At 45.7% G+C, this 16,865-nt stretch overlaps 1 protein-coding gene across 1 annotated transcript in view; it reads right to left on the bottom strand.

Annotated features, from left to right (window-relative positions):
* The window catches only part of LOC131573719 (PRKC apoptosis WT1 regulator protein-like), a 66,611-nt gene extending 60,464 nt beyond the window's left edge, over positions 1-6,147 (bottom strand). Inside the window, exon 1 of the mRNA XM_058827927.1 lies at positions 5,520-6,147. Within this exon, the coding sequence (XP_058683910.1) occupies positions 5,520-5,993 (474 nt within the window). The 5' untranslated portion in view covers positions 5,994-6,147. The remainder of the gene's footprint in view (positions 1-5,519) is intronic.
* Between the last annotated feature and the right edge of the window lie 10,718 nt (positions 6,148-16,865).

Below are 16,865 nucleotides of genomic sequence, written 5' to 3'. Positions count from 1 at the left end.
GGCCAAGACAGCCACCAGTCACTCCACTCCACTCACAAGCCCTCTCTGAGGAAGGCAACAAATCAAGAAGGGCACCTTTCCTAGACAACTCCCTTAGCATCTATCTCAAGAAGTTACCATCCAGGTACTCTAAAAATCTTCTGAACCTGTTTGTACCAGCTGTGTGGTGCTCCCAGTTAACATTTGGCAAACTGAGGTCATCCCATTAGAACAAGGGTGGCTGATTTATAGATCTCCTTTAGCTCCTTAAAGGATAATTCATCAGTGCTGTCCTGGCTGGGCTGCCTACAGAAGATTTCCACAATTAAGTTTGTCCCTTAAGCCTTAGTAGCTCTAACTGTGCCATTGCTAATTCCAAGCTCCATACATTCCAGCCCCTCTATTACCCACATCACCTTCCCTGCCTATCTCTCCTGCGGAGCCTGTAATTGTCCATTGTAACACAGCAGTCACAGGACTCATCCCACCAGGTTTCACTTATGGCCCTGATGCCACATCTCTGGGACTACAAAAGCTCCTCTTGCTGTGTGCATCAGTGTAGGAACGTTTCAAGTGCAGCTCATTGTAGCAGCACCTCCTGGGGATGACTGGAGGACCTTATGAGCATGCAGCCCATCAAATTTTGCCATGCAGTTCCTGGTTTTCCCCCAGGCTTGCCAGTGATAAGCAACAGGATGGGCACACCAGGCTTGGAAGGTACACACATAGTGATTTAGAAGCTGCTACATGGATTCTGGGATTGAAAGTTTTCCAGACTTTTAAGTTTATTAAAAACTTAGTTGTGATTGATTTTTTGGCCAAATAACTTCCAGTACCTAGCTATGTCAGGATATTAAAGCATACTCTTAAACAAAATAAAGCTTAAAAAAATAAAGATAAGCTTACCATGTGCTAAAAGAAGATGGAAAGAAGAAAAGATGCCTTTTGAACAGGTATTGTCAAGAGACTTGGTAAAATCAGAGTTCACAAAGGTATTAACTGCAAAACAAACTGGATACAAACAATCTCAATACAATTCTTTTATGGAACCTGAAAATGCTTGTATTCACCGTGACACATCTGAAGGAAGAACCATAAATAGAATCCTAGTAAGAGGTGTTCACTAGACAAAGCCATCAGGAGAATGGTCTAACCTATCATGAATGATTGTCCAGGTCAAATAAATGTATTTCAGACTTCCATTATAACACTGCTACATATGCCTGAATGGTATGGGTGTCATGCAGGTGTTTTTCTAGTACTTTGAACAACCACTTATTCAGGCTCTTTTTTCCCCCAACACGTACAAAAAGAAACAAGTTGTTTTACAATACAACAGATGTTAGACAATGGAAAGACACTACCTCATTGATCTCAAGATATAACATGAAGGCACTTTAATCCTCAGGTATGGAATCACTAAGAAAGATAATGCTGAAGGCAAACTTCTAATCAAAAGAGCTCAACAGCTAGTACAGGATTCCACTCCTCTCTCTAGTTTCCAGCCATTCAGAGAAGGATTTCAATTCCTTTACAACACACAGAGTAATTGCTATGCCTGACACATGTAGCACTTAGTCTCCTCAGCTGAGCACACTGGACCTCTCTAGTAGCAGGAACTCTCTTTCCCCACAGAAAGCACGCCCTGCTCTGCCTACTCCCAAGGCTGTTGTTCAGTACAACACTATCAAGCACCACGTATGCAGTGCCTTCTGAACACACAGGCAGACTCCTGACAGGAAGCAATCAGTGAGGTTACAAGAAGTTATATCCTTACTGCTGTTCATGAGACAAGAGATGAGCACAGACTGGCTGAACATCCTTTGTAGAGTCCGTATTTTAATCGCTTCCACCTTTCACTCCAGTATTTCCCACAAACAGGTCAGGAGACTGTTGTGTTTTGGGTCTGGCAGCCTCAGGTACAAAATACACAGAGCACTGTTCCTTACACCTTGTAAAATCATTCATCACCCTGTTATTAACAAAAGAACACTTCCCAACTTAGATGACTTCCATCTGGTTAAGTAAAAATGTAAACTTTATCTATACTGCATGCATTACATAAAACCCAGCTAGATAACTGTCCTTCCTAAATGAGACAAGATTTTGATTACACATATACCATTTTAAAAAAGTAACCATAAAAATACTTGTTATTCTCCTTTCTGGAGTTCATGGAAAAAAACAAAACACCTTACTCACATAGCTATACCTGCATAATCCTCAAATGTAAAGTTACAGGAACTAAAGCTGCAGTTTCACCAGTGCAGTCTGATCTGATTGGAGCCAGACATAATTATTATAATACAAAACCTAAGTCTCACCCTATATATGGATCCTCACAAAGCACTGTGAGTGAATAATGGGAACTGTGTGTTTCTTAAATAGGCACTAGCACAACTGTATATGAGAAAAAAGCTGCAAGTAAACTCAACACCTGCATCAAGTGAGCACCTGCAAACAGAGAAACACATTCTAAACATAACTAAAAATGGTTATAAAATTTAATATTTAAGGAAGGAAACATACACAGTAATGATAATTGCATATAATTCAGTTACCTTTTACAACCTGAAGAATTGTTATGAATCAACAAAACCCAAATCCCATAGCACTTACTATTTAGAGCAAATCCAACTTTCAAGAAACTACTTCACGACTGCTGAAAAGAAGAACAGTGTCTCCAAAGCCATTTTCAAAAGTCACCATTACTCAGATAAGCACTAGTGCTGAGAAGGTAAAAACCAGCCTTTACTTTTATCAAGGTGGTCTCTAAATACTAAGCACTGTCAACTGCCAACCTGTCACCATCTGTTTTCACAGCTTCCACTGTAGTTTCTGCCCTCTATCAACGTTTATACAAAATACACTGAAGAGACAGAACTCTTTAAGAACTGGCCCTATTACCTTCCCATTGAACAGGAGAGGAATTAATCATTAATGAGTAATCTCCTAACATTTTTCATGCCAGTTTCAAGATAACTGAGACAACACAAACTCTTCATATTCTGCCACCTTTCCTATCAATAAATTCTACAGCTGCATTGCAAATGAAATTAAATCCTAATTCTTTGGGGCAAAACCTATTTTTGTATTCGATTTTGGGCAGAAAAGTTTTTAGGCACTTTGTATCTTCTTAGAGTGCATTTTTTTCAACAGGTACCTATTTCAATTTCAGAGGATCTTACTGGTCTCCACCACAGTGGCATGATAATCATCAGAGGGAGATATTCAGCCTAAAATGCCTACTTTGTAGAAAAAAATTACAAAAATTATTTTCTTGAAAAGCAAGACAATGAAACACCCAGGAAAGCTCTAAAATAACATCTCCTGAGAAATAATTTTTAAACATACACCATGAAGAGCTGTAAGTGGTAAAACTCAGTGTGTACTACTACCAAGTCACTATGTACTGCACAGTAAACTACACCTAGCACCTGGTGAGAAAGACAGCAAGAAACTGGAGTGTTCTCCAACAAGCCATCATCTACATCACAGCCTTCTTTTGTCTGAGAACTTCAGCTGACCAGGTTGAATCAATACTTTAAAACATTTTCTCATGACTCTCTGTAGTTGTATGAAAGACATGACAAGCAAACAGTCTGCAAAGCATTAACTGGTAAGTAGGTACTCACATTTGACACTGGAGACTGTTTTTGAAGCTGTTCCCTACCAGGAATGGTCTAGTGTTCCCTAGCTAAACAATTCTTAGGAATGCATGCGGCAATGAATAAAAACATTTAAGAAAGGTTAAATAATGAAAAGAGATAGCTCTGCATAAGTATATGCTGGTAAAAAAACGTAACACTTACTAGTAGCAAGCTTCCCCAATGACACCTTGTACAACTGTTATCTACAGTTATTAAAATTTGACTCCAAAAATGTGATGAAATGCTTAATTGCTAGTTAAGTATAAAGGTACAAGAAGTTTCCAAGAAGCGCCAACACGGGGTGACACTCAGCAAAGTTTAGGCCCTCAAAAGTTTAGGGAGCAGGTGAGAACTTGTTTCTCAATGCCTAAATATGTTGCCCTTAATAAACAAAGATACCCTTAAAAATGCAGCAAATTCAAACACAGGATTCTAATGGCTGCTGAGCAAGGAATGTGTTTTCCTGGAAAGCAAGACAGATTTTGAGTAATACTTTAACAAAACAAACAGAAACCCCAACCACCACCAAACTAGCAAACTCCAAACCACACCACCCAAAAACTACCACAGGAACAGTAGTTCAAAAAACTAGTTCAAAGAATTAGGACATTAGCCTCAAAGTGCAAAAAGAAACCCACCGCTCAAAACCAAGCAACCAAAGAGAGTACAACTAGGGACAGGGTACACAACAGAGACCCCTAAAACATCACGTCATACAACCCCTGCTGCAATGTGCAAAACCATTATTGGCTGGGCTAGGAGGAGTTCAATTAGAGAAGTAAAGATGCAGCATTTTAAGGTTCCTATAAAAGGCACAAAAGGCAAGTATTTAAGGGGGAAGTCCATGTAAAACAAACAAGGTGCAGTCTATGAGGCTTGCACACTCTGAAAAAAAACCCTAAAAAGAACTCACTTGTATTCACCACTTTACAAAACAATGATACTGAAGACCTATGCCAAAACCCTTTACCTAAAACTAAAGAGTTTGCAATTGTTCTCAAAACCCACAGTTATAAAGATTTCTATTCTTCCTGAAACTCATTTCTCAGCCTTCTAAGACCACCTCACATGAAAGTGTGTGCTGTGAAACTGCCTAGGATGTCAGAAGCAAGGGTTAGTAACTTCAGGTGTGAAGAACACAATTTAACCTTCTCCTGCTGCTTCAGAAAGATCTTCAATTGTCTCAAGTTACTTTGATAATCAATATTAACCAAAAGAAACACAAGGTTTTTTTCTACAAAAATATAGTGATCAGAAATACTAGTGCAAAACTGTAGACAGAAATCCAACTCTGTTCAAAGTTTCCTGTGGCCTTTCTTCTTAACTGCAAAACAAGCTAAAAGCTTAGTTATCATTCTTCTGAATTCCTCTAGGAGTATTACAAATCAATGCCAGATTTTTATACTAGTAGCAAACCACAGAGGACAGTTGTGCTGGCTGATAAAAATATCTTCCTCTGCCTCAAAAAAATGCTCTGTAAACCACTACATTTTTTCCAGTGCAGGAAATTCTTCTGTGTTCCAAACTGAATAATATTTACACCTGAACATCTATTCCAAGCTGATAAATCAATTTTCTCTCATTACTACTGTTTTGACCATATTGTAACAGGCATGTGTCTCAGCTCCAAAAGCTTCGAGATTACTCTCTGTCGACAAGAAGCTACTTAAAAAAAAAAAAAAAAAAAAAAAAAAAGGAAAAAGCCGCAAGTTATGACAGGTCTTACTTATTTAGGATAAATGACACCTCATCTTTCGGTCGCTTGGGATGCCGCCCTGCCGCGACCCCCGCACGGCCCGTCCGCCAGGCGCGGCCGGCGCTGCTGCTGCCGCCCGCAGTGCGGGGAGAGCGCTTCGCCCCCTCGGCGGCCGCCCCCTCGTCCCCGCTCACCTCGGCGGCCGGGATGTTCACCACACCTGTCGACCTCCTCTTCTCCCTCAGCTTCCTCTTCTCGATCTGCCCCTTCCCCTTCCTGGAGCTGGGGCCCGAGCTCTTTCCCTTGGCGGCCAGCTTCTCCTCGCCCTCGGGGGAGCCCGGTGCGACGGCGGGCTCGGCCCCGCGGCTCCCGGCGAGTGCCGGCGGCGGCTCCTTGGCGGGGGCGGCGCGGCCCAGGCTGGCGCTGGCGAGGCCGAGGCAGTTCAGCGCCCCGCCGGCGGGGGGCACAGCGCGCTCGGGGGGCAGGCTGGTGCTGTTGTTGTTCAGCTCGGCCGAGGGGCCGCCCCCCGCAGGACGGGGCTCCCCCCCGCCCGGGGCGCCCGGGGCTGGCGGTGCCTGCTTCGCCCGCATCTTCTCCCGCTTGGCTTTCCATTCCTCCAGAAAGTCCGTGGTGCTGCCCCCGGCGCTGCGGTAGCCGCCGGTCGCCATGTTCCCGGCGGGCTGGACGGCGAGAGCGCCCCACCAGCACCGCTGCCGCCGCCCGCCCCGAGGCGGCTCTGCTGCCGCCCGGAGAGGAGAGGTCCCGGCGGGTCGGGCGGGAGAGACGGGGGCGGGGAGAGAGGCTCGGAGAAGCACAAACACCCTGGAGAGAAACAAAGGGGGGGGGGGACATGAGCCGACCCGCCGCGCTGCCCATCCCCGTCCCGCCGCCCCGCGAACTCCCCGGGAAGCCCCAGGAGACGGGTCTCCATCACCGCCCGCCCTCGCACGCTCAGCTCCCACGGCTCGGACCGCGCCGCCCGGCCCCGGCACGGCGCCCCTCGCTCCCCGGGGCTCCCCTCAGCGCGGGGCAGCCCGGCGGCACCCGCCTCCTCCTCCTCCGCCCGCCCGCTGCGGCCACGACGGCCGCGCAGCGCCGTCCCTCGCCCCGGGCCATCGGGTGCCATCCCCCCGAAGCCGGTGCCATCCCCCCGCCACCAGCTCGCCTGCCCGGGGAGCCGCGTTCCCGCTCGCAGCAGGGCGGGGCGAGCGCGGCCGGCGCTCACCTCCCGCCCGGCGGGGCCGCGGCTCGGGCGCTGCACAGCGCCGGCGGCACCAGGTGAGCGGCACCGCCTCCCGCCGTCCCGGAAGGAGCGCCGCGGCCCCGAGCCTTCCCCAGCTCCCTCCCCTTTCCCCATCGCGGCGCGGACACAGCCGAAGCCAGGGCGGAAACTGCCGAGATAGCCTCGACAATGGGGTGAGGGCGGGGAGGCCCCGCCCGGCCCGGTGCGGGCCGCGACCCCACCGCCAGTGCCCTGGCACCTGCCCCGGGCAGCACCGGCGCGGGAGCGGACACGGACCTCGGCGCTCCCGAGCAGCGGCGGCGAGGGCTGGAGAGGGCGAGGGGCGCCGCGGCAGCAGCGGAGTGGGGATGAGCGGGCCGGGACGCCGCCGGCCCCGGCCGCGCTCCGCTTCCCCGGCGGCTTTAACGAACGGCGGGCGGGGGCTGTCGGAGCCCCGCCAGGAGGGGCCGGAGAAGGCGGTCTGGTGTCACTCCCCTCCGCGGGGGCTTCGCCAAACCCGCCCGCACCTGCCGCAAAGCCTCGGCTGAAGGGCCCCGACGTGCGGCCGCTTCCCGCGGGGCAGGTGCCGGGCGCGGCCCCGGGGCGGAGCGGCGCTGCCCCCGGGGCAAGCCGAGCCGAGCCGAGCAGCCCGTGCAGAGCCCGGCGCTGGCAGCCCGCCGCTCCAGGGGACGGCAGAGCGGCTTGGGCTCGAAGCGTGGTGCCGCCGCTGCGCTGTGCAGCGGGGTCGGGGCACGGTGGGAAAGAGCCCGAGGTCAGTGACTCCCGCAGCAGAATGACTTCCTCTGGGCCGCGCCGGTGCTGGGCAGGCTGCTGCTAGCCTGGTGGAAGTCACTCCCGCGGGCGGAAGGTTGGGAAAGATCCTGTGTTTGCCTGACGAAGCCAGGATTCAAGGGGTTTCCGCCAGTCACGCTGCAAAGACTTGACAGATGTCTCGTTTATAAATAATAACAGCCCTCGGTGGGGAAACCTGACTGGGTTAAATGTTAGGAAAAACGAAAATGCAAGGACCGTGGTGGGAGCACGTGCTATCTGTTGAACAGCTTGTGTAGGTGATAAGATGGGTAAATCTGCACGCAAAACTGAAGCTTCTTTTGGTTTGCCCGAATTCACTGTGGCTTAGTAGCGCCCTGAAAACTGATCGTGGTACTTTTGAAAATCACGGCTTTCAACAGATTTGTGGTTTGCTTAATCCTGCTTTGTTAGTGGTATGCTGGGGAAAGGAGTGCATCGGTGCCACCCTTCCACCTGGCTCAGGACAAGATACAGGCTTATATCGGTCAGAGGAAATCCATATAGCCTGGTTTAACTAACTGAGAGCACATGATCACCTTTCCATCACCTCTTCTCCCTTTTTCAGACTCTTTTCAGTCCTAAATTTGTCCACCTAGTTAATAAAATTCAGTAATACTTCAGAATATAAACTTTGCAAGGGTTTTTGGTTCCTTTTTACAGAAAAAAAAAAAATAAGGTGATGGGGTAAAAAACATCTAGCAAAATGGAGCTCCAAATATCTGCTGCTAGGCTCTGTGCACAATGTAAATAATAGGATTAGTCCATGTAGCCACTTGTGCCTCAAGTAAGTCTCAGCTCCGTTCTCTTTCAAAGCAGTGGACACAATCTCACCCTGCCAACCTTCTCTGCCCTTCTGGTGATAATTCATTTACTTGGACTTTTCACTGAACTCATACCTGATTTCTGCTCTGGTTTGGATTTAGGGGTGTTTTTGGTGTGGTGGTTGGTATTGAAGGGGTGTTTAAATGTTTGTATATGTGGAATTTAAGGTGCAGTTTCATCACTGCAGACAAAACTCTTGTCTTTCAGGCCAAGGGAAAATCCCCAAACAAAACCAGCTTAGTTCAGTGTTGGTTTGGAAAGCTGTAAATAGGCAGAAAAATAGATGGTAAAAACATAGGTCTGCACTAATGCTACTCTTTAATACTCAGCAGTACAAAATTAGTAAAGTTGGTCCTAACAAAAGTTTTGAGTAAGCACTCTCCTGAAGAAAAAACTCTTACCTGCACTCTTATCTGTAGAACTTTTAAATTAGACAAGTACTCAATTGTATTTCTAGAAAATGTAATCTAGAAAACGGATTCCTTATATGATTTATTGTCTTTCCTGTCAGGAAAATTTTTTCCATTTATACAATGAAGAGCTTTTCTTTAGAGAATCATGTAACTGTGACAATAACAGTGTTTCACCCTCATAATTACACACCTTGAGCAGCACAGCTGGCCAAATATTAGGAAAAAAAATCATATTAGAAAGTTGTTACTTACAGCATGTTGTGTACATTGAGAAATGTAACAATGTGTTTTATTTCTTAGGACACCCTTGGTTCTCTGTTACCCCAGGTCATGCCAGCTGTCCCCTGAGCCCTCTCTCTGTGGCAATCTGTAGAAGCTAGCAAGGATTACATGTGCCTGCACTGCTTCACGTCCCTTGTGCCCACTTTTCTTATGTGTAGGAGCTGACATGTCCAGGCTTTAGCTGCATCTACCATTGCTGTTGGATTTTTATCTCTTTACTATAAAAAACATTGTGAGCTTGATTTTATTTTTTTTTTTTTGTTGTTGTTGTTTTTGGTTTTGGGTGGGTTTTTTTGTGCCAAAAAGGTTTGTTTGCCTTATAGTCTGTTATAAATTAACAGAAGTTATGTTGTGGTGAGTGAGGTTGGGCTTAAGTGCCCAATACAAAAATGCTGACTGTCAGATGTTTGCATCTCAATAAGGTTGTCTGTGCTGGAGAGCTTTCAGGGATAAAGTCCCAAATAGTTTAAGTATCACACTGCATGTTTCCCTCTGCCACAAGGGAGAGCAGCTAAATAGCTTGCAAACATTTTAAAACAACACTTTTCTCTGTTTTTACAAAGAAAAAGAAATCTTTAGGATATTCTTAAGTCCTAGAAATACAATTCATTTTATTAGCTACATTTTAAACTGGCGTAATGATAAGGGTCCTTAAGCCTTAAGATATTGGTTTTTATATATCCTGGAATGAGATTCTTCCCTAGAGGTAAAATTACCACCAGGATTGGCTAGGATGATCTTGATCTCCTTTGCCATGGAAGAAATACTTCATTTTTCAATTTAGAGTAAAACCCATAATTCATTCTTAAATTCTGAAGGAAATTAAGTGCCTTTTGGGGTTGGGCACTTCAAAGCTGCCTCCTTTGTAAAGGGTTGCAAGCTGCTTGAGAGCCTTATAATTTCTTCTAGAGATTCAACCAAATTATCCAGCCTTATTAAGGTTCTGAATTCAGGTTTATCTGAGCCATGATCTTTTCTGAAGTGGCAATTTTCAAGGGCTGGAAAATAAAATAGAGAACATAATAACGTATTAATGGCTGAGGAAATTAAGGACAACATCCAAATTCTTGCCCAATGTCCATTTACTTGTTACCATCATGCATGAGCTTAGCAAACATTTGTCATATACACTCATGCCTGTATGTTCTTCACTGAAACACTCCCTCCATCTCACCATTTTCAGCATCTCTCCCCAAAGTCTCTGTTGACTTTACTGTGTTCACCTGTCTGATTCTCAAACACACATGCTCTTCCTTCTGCTCCAGACTTTACTTTGCGTCTGCCTATTACCTGCATTTCCATGAAACTCTTCCACTTAGTGCACCTGTCTACCGCTTCCCATATGGATCCCCTTTGAAGGTCATTCACTCAGCATTCTTCATCTTTCTTCTCCCAATCCAAACTTTTTCAGTCACATACTTGTTCCACCTGCTTTATCACTCACACTTTATTAAATGGATTCTGTATCTGTGCAGATGACTTCAAAAGTGTGATGAGAGTGTTTTCTGCCACAGTTCCCAGTCTGACTCTGTCAGAGGGTCTGTTGCTGCTGCTCATGTTCTGCACCATGGGGGTATGGAGCAATGACTTGGCTTGTCTTACCTCCTTGCTATTTGTGGTGAGGTTCAGCCAGGGTAGTTTTGACAGAGTTTATTGAGCAACTGTGCTACCTCTTTTTTTCATCCAAACAGGTACTCTGGAGGGCCAGATTTGAACAGTGAACCAGGTGAGTATGCCCTAGAGCAACTTGTTGAGGAATAGGTAAAAACAGACACAGATTAAAATGTTAATCAGCGAGGTATAAGGAAGTAGAGAAAAAGCTGATGCTGATGAGCCTCACAGCGCTTGGGAAAGAAGGGAGGAAAAGGTGGATGCTGTAAGGCAGGCTGTAAGTATGCTTGGGGACCCATTTTCAAATGGCATAGAATTCCCCTGAAGGGAGATCAGTAGGGCCAGGATATGATCACAATACAAAAGGAGAACTTTTAAAAACCATTTTTCCCTACTATGAAGGAGCCTAGGGAGCATCTTGCAGCAGAGCTCTTCACTATGATGGATCCATCAAAATTAAAGAATTGTAAAGAAACACAACAAATCAAGAAAGTGAAAAATAACAAATTGCCAAAGTGAGTGACAGTGATAAAGTAGCAGATGGAATTCAGTGTAGGTAGACATAGGTAGGTAGGTAGGTAGGTAGGTAGACATAGACTTGTGTTGGAACAAATTTTCTAAGACACAATACCACCTGGAGATAGTTGAGCAGCACAGTTGAACTAAAATGCTCCTTCAGAATGCCTGTACTTCCTTGCTATATGAATACCAGGGAGCATAACTCAGAGGCATTGGATTTGGCCATATGCTGGTTTATTAGTCCAGCTCCAGACCTGCCCTTTTGAGAACAAATAGAGATGCTTTGCTCTCTTTATATTCCTTCACAACAGAGCTCTCTAGTCTTATGGATGTAAGCATGCCTTGGGTGTTTTCTAGGGCCTTTGTGCCATGTTCTCCTCTAGAGTCCTGAGTTCTTACCTAAATGGGCAGCTGGCCTGCTGCCACCTTCATTAGTGGGGAGGCTGTCAGGCTACCCCACTGCTGTGCCATCTCAGATACTATCACCTTGGCGATAAAGAGCTGGCTGTGCCTCTACATGTGACAGAAATAATAACATAGGTGTAAACTTCCTTATAAGATAACCTCAAGTTATCTGAATAACACCACCTTTATTCCTTTCTATGATGTTTCCAGCACCTATGGAGCCTACTCATTCTTTTTAAAGACAGCAGCCTCTGACCATATGTCTGCTTTAGTTTTAGATTAGTTCTAAAGTTTTAGATTTAGTTCTGCAAGAAACAGGAAGTTGGACGCAATGATCCTATGAGTCCCTTCCAACTCAAGGTACTTCTGTGACCTCTATGCATCTAGCTCATGAGTTTAAAACATTGTCAAAAGGATTTTTTGTCTGCACTAAAGACAGTTCTGTTCCTGTCTTTCTGTATCTCCAAATGTAAGCAGGCAAATGAATAATTAGAAACCAAATCCAGTGGTTCCTGGCTCGCTGTCAGTCTGTGTCTTGTTGGTACTGGTTACAATTCATAATCCTTCAGGGCTGTTGTGTTGTGGTTTTAGATTTTTTCAATTTTTTAATTAATGGCACTCTAACTCAGAAGAATTATTTTGATTTTTTGAAAAACCAATACAAAGTCAGTAAAAATTAATTAGGCCTCTTGATTGTTACTGTGTACTTCCTGGTTAAACTGTTATACCTCATCCTTTTGATCTAACCTTGTTCAGGTGATGAGTTGCACGCAGTAGGAAAGTCCAGTGAGCACAAAACTATGCCCCAAAAATATCATAATTAAGACTGAGGGATCTCCTCAGAGAGCTGACTAAGAAGCTTGGCCTTTGCTGAAATGCAGTAGATGATGCATGCAGAATTTAGTGTGATGGCTTTTTACAATGCTTTGTTTGAGCTATCCCTTCAATTGGAGATAATTTTTCTCCTGCAGCACAGTATTTCTAGGGCCTACTGTGCTTCATATGACACCATAATGAAGTTGCCTTGGAAAAGGAATCAGGCAGATATTTCAGGAATTTAGTACTGGTTATTAGTAGCAATCATCTGGAAGTGTCCAAAGCAAACACAAACAACAATCAATCAATGGCAGTAACGTGTCAGTGAGTGTAAGCAGAGGAGGGAGTTTAGAGTGAGTGTGTATGAAACCAAACAGACTACAAAGGAAGCAAATAGTTTAAAGAACATAAATAAAGTATGCATCCTATTGTTAAAATTTTGTTGATATTTTATATTACAAAATTTATTTCAATGATGCACCTTTCAAGATGGCAGGCTTTAAATACATATTTAAGTTTAAAGTTCAGAAGTTACTTGAGAGAGGACAAGCTACATATTTCAGCAAACCCACATCCAAGGCTCAATTTATTTATTCTCTAGCATTAGGACCCCTTATTGGTTTGCTTTATTGTAAGACACTCAAAATTAGAAGAAGGAAAACTAGGAAATAGTGAATTATGCCTGCAAACACCTTGATGAGTTAAAAATAAGTGTAAGACCTTTCACTCTTGAAACTTTTTTGAGGTATGGAGCCTATGAAAAATAGTGCTGATTCCTGAGGAGGGGAATAACTGCATTGAGTGGGAACAGGTGACTCTTAGGAGTGGGCTTAGTTTATGGTAAAAAACTTACCCTTACAGATAACCAAGAGTAGGTGGGAACTCATTGGCTGGGTAGAGACATTCCTGCTGGGCAAAGATTAGATTATCAGTGAAAAAAACAAAAAAGATCCAGTGGTCAGTAAAAGATTAATGGGGTCTTTGAAACCATTAGGGATCTAAAAAGCTCAGGATAAGGCTGTGCGAGGAAAGGGGAGTGGGAGGTGAGGAACAGAGGCTGAGGGAGAGCATGCAGTGTTGAGGCTGCTGCGCTTGCAGAGCGAGGTATTGTGGACAGCAGAGAATTCAACCGATGACAGAACTGTGGAGCAGTGAGCTCTGGAAGAAGTAAGCAGTGATGAGATCTGCAGGGTGAAACAGGAGAGAGAAGGGGCAAATGAGTAGAAAATGCAAGAAGCAAGCAGAAGGACAGGAGGTGGTCTGAGGGGCTGCAAATCGGCAGCAAGTAAAAGAAGAACTGAATGTGAGGGCTGGGATCTGAGTGTCCAAAGGGGAGTTTCGATGGTCAGGGTGACACTCGGGAGCAACTGAGAAAACCGACCGCTGGGGAGAGGAGGAGATGGAGGAGAGGCTGCTCTTTCCAGCAGCTGTGGCATGTCGATAAGCTTGTAGTGACTTGTTGGTAAAATATGAAGGAGTTCTTGCATTCAGTGCCTGCATGTAGCAATCCTGAGTGCCACTCCTCACAGAAAGGGAAATTTAGACACTGCTCAAAAAGAAGAAAGTGACTTCTGGGGTCTTTCATGTTTATCTCCAGGGATAACAGGGAACGTAATTAGATTTCAAAGCCCTCTCTTGCACAGAAAATAATTATATATGGTGGCTTGGAAATAGGGCAGAACCCCATCCATGCAGAGCTGAGGAGAAAAGGCTGAGGAGACCAGAAAGATGCGAGTGCCCACGGCGTACTGGACCAGAGAAGGGGCTGAAGGGAGAACTCCAAGGGCCTCACAGCTTACAGAGCACTCTGGTCACACAGTGAAGCAACACACAGATGATACTGAAAAGGGGCTGAGCAAGAAGGAGTTAACCAGTTTCGGCATTTCAGCCAAGCGCAGTGCTGCTATGAACCGCTGATTTGGCAACTTCTGATATGGAGGATTACTTTTTTTGCTGTGCCTGTTCTCTGTAGCAGAGCTGTCCTGTGGTGCCCGGTGCGTATCCCTGGTCTGTCTCCTCCCTCAGTACGGGAGCGCTCCCTGTGCCAGCCCGCACTCACACGGGTCCGTCCCGCCACAGCCACTGGCCAGCCCTCCTTGGGTTACACTTCTGCCTCCTGACGGGATGGATTTCAGCTCACCAGCCGAGCCAAGCACACTCTGCCTTTCCCAGGGCGTCAAGCTCCTTTCGCAGGCTTTCAGTATAAGATATTTAAAAGTAGTCCTTGCCGCCTTCAAACAAACCCAGAGCCTTCCTTCTGTCGATGAATTTGAGATTGCTGTTCTCTGCCACGCTTCATCGGTCATACTAGAGCTGGCTCCGTTTACATCAGAGGCAGAGTTTCCTCCAGGCACTGCTCCTACTCCCGGTGTGGAGGGCAAGGCGGGGGACAGGACAGGAGAAGAAGCCGTGCTGCGCTCCCAGCCCCACAGGGAGCGGCTCAGGCGCCGTGCCCTCGCTGCCTGGCCAGAGTTGGCCGGCACCAGCTGTCCCGCGGGGAAGCCGCGGGAGCCCGGGAGGAGCCCCAGGGGAGCCCAGAGGAGCAGCCCCGGAGCAGCCCCGGAGCAGCGAAGCCGTCTGGTGCCACCTCCCGGCTACGCCGCCCGCCAGCGGCCCGTCCGCGCTCGGAGCTCCTCCCAGGGCTGGAAACTGATCTCGGTGCCATTATTCCTAGGCAGAAACTGGTGAAGTAATATTAGCGCTTCTCTAGTATCGTTTCCGCTCCTTCCCCCTTATGCTTCTGAGTTGTGCCTTTTTTATGCACCGAACTAAAGAAGCAAAAGCCTGTAGTGAAAGCTCTCTTTTTTTCATAAAGCACGACGAGTGCTTTATTATGAGGCTGCATTACTGGGCAATTACCACAATGCATCGCCAATAGCCATGGGTTAAGTGGGAGGAAAGAACTTAGTCTAATTTGGTGCTTTTCATACAGCTAAAACCAGAGAGGTGAGCTGCTAACAGCTGAAGAATCACCGACACTACCTGCGGTTGATGTAAATGCAGATTTGTATTTTTAAACAAACTTTTTCATTAACTCTTCTTTCTGGGCAGTGACCAGACTGTGTGGCAAGATGTGTAGACTGTGTAATTTTGTGTAGATGTGTAGTTTGTACCAGCTGATGTAAAACCTACGCTCTTTTCCTTGGCAGATTTGGGGTATAGGCCCAAGTAACCACATGCAGAGAGCAGTAGCTTCATTTTAGCTGCGAAATAGCAATTCCCTTAGATCAGGTCTGTCTTTTCTGCAAACAGAGGCATCATTAAAACGTGCATATACGAAGCCACAGACAAGGGCAACAGGACTGTTTTCTGTCTGGGGAAAGATGAAGGTCCGTGGGAGGTGTAGCAGCCAGCCCTGCTGAGGTCCCACCCAAGGCAGTGCGGCAGGCGCTGGTTTGCTCAAAGAGCAACTCAGCCCAGTGAGTCTCTGCTCCAAGGACACTGTAGAGTAATGCGGGCAGCACAGGAAGACGGTACCAAATAAATAAATAGGCTCTTTCCCAGCATCCACCATACTTGATTGTGTTTGTTTTGTTGTGTTTTTTTTTTTTTTTTCCCTTCTCCAGCAAATAAAGCAAAGGGAAAAGACCACACCAGAAGATGAATTGCACTGTCTTGGCTAACTATTTCTGCTAAGCTTGAATAGGTTTGCAAAACAGACATGTAGAACTCAAGCAAGAAGGGAAAAATAATTAGAGTTGGAATGTGGGGCTTTTGTCCCTGCTGTAATTGTCCCTGGGCCAGATGAGAAACATTAGACATCCAACAGGTGATGTTTTCAGATGAAAGAACTGAACAGCTCCTCCTTTCTCGAAAGGCTACATACTTTTCCTATCTAATCAGTGATACAAAATGGGGAGGTGCTGACACAAGCAGGAATAGCTCATTACCTCATCAGTATGGCAGCAGCTGTCCCTTTAAAGTAAGAAATTAATTGTGAGTTTGGGAGGTTTTGTTTTGGTTTTTAATTCTGTCTCCAGTGCATGAACCTCCAGTCACCTTTAGGACTGTTCTAGTCTTATTTTACACCTATATTGAGGCTGAGCATAGTATTATTTCCTACTACTCTCTAAACAGCTCCACTGCTGCTCCTGCAAACAAAACAAGTATTTTTTTGTAACTCCAGTTGCCAGCATTTTTTCATTCATTATAGGTGGCTTTAAGAACTTGAGGAAGCTGAATCAGACATTACACAGCTAAATGTGTGTACATAAACATTAACAGCAAGAGCTTCTTCTGAAAAACTTCAGAGCATTTCTTCTGTTCCCCAGCAGACAGACTGGCCATCCCTATGTGGAAAAAAACCTGTAATTCCACAGAGGTGATCAGCAGAGCTGCAACAGAACTGTTCAACAGAACCTTTAAAGTAAGTGGGAAAGCAACCCCCTACAATGCAGTGACAACTGCTTCTTCTGTCTATTTCAAAACACTCTCCCCCAAAAACTGTGTAATGGCTGTGGAGTTTGTTTTCTTGGGTTTTTTAAATGTATATTACATAGTGAATTTGTGTCATGGCTTTGCTATGACAGTCCTCTGGATTGTAACTGAAAAGTTTCATCTATAAAACATAATAAACATAATAAAACATTATTAATCCCTGCTGCACAATTAAAGTTCCATCATTGTCTACTGGCTAC

This window comes from Poecile atricapillus, chromosome Z (genome assembly GCF_030490865.1).
Source record: "Poecile atricapillus isolate bPoeAtr1 chromosome Z, bPoeAtr1.hap1, whole genome shotgun sequence".
Taxonomy (NCBI): domain Eukaryota; kingdom Metazoa; phylum Chordata; class Aves; order Passeriformes; family Paridae; genus Poecile; species Poecile atricapillus.
The sequence above is the reverse complement of the archived record's forward strand: the minus strand, read 5'-3'. Positions and strand labels throughout refer to the sequence as shown.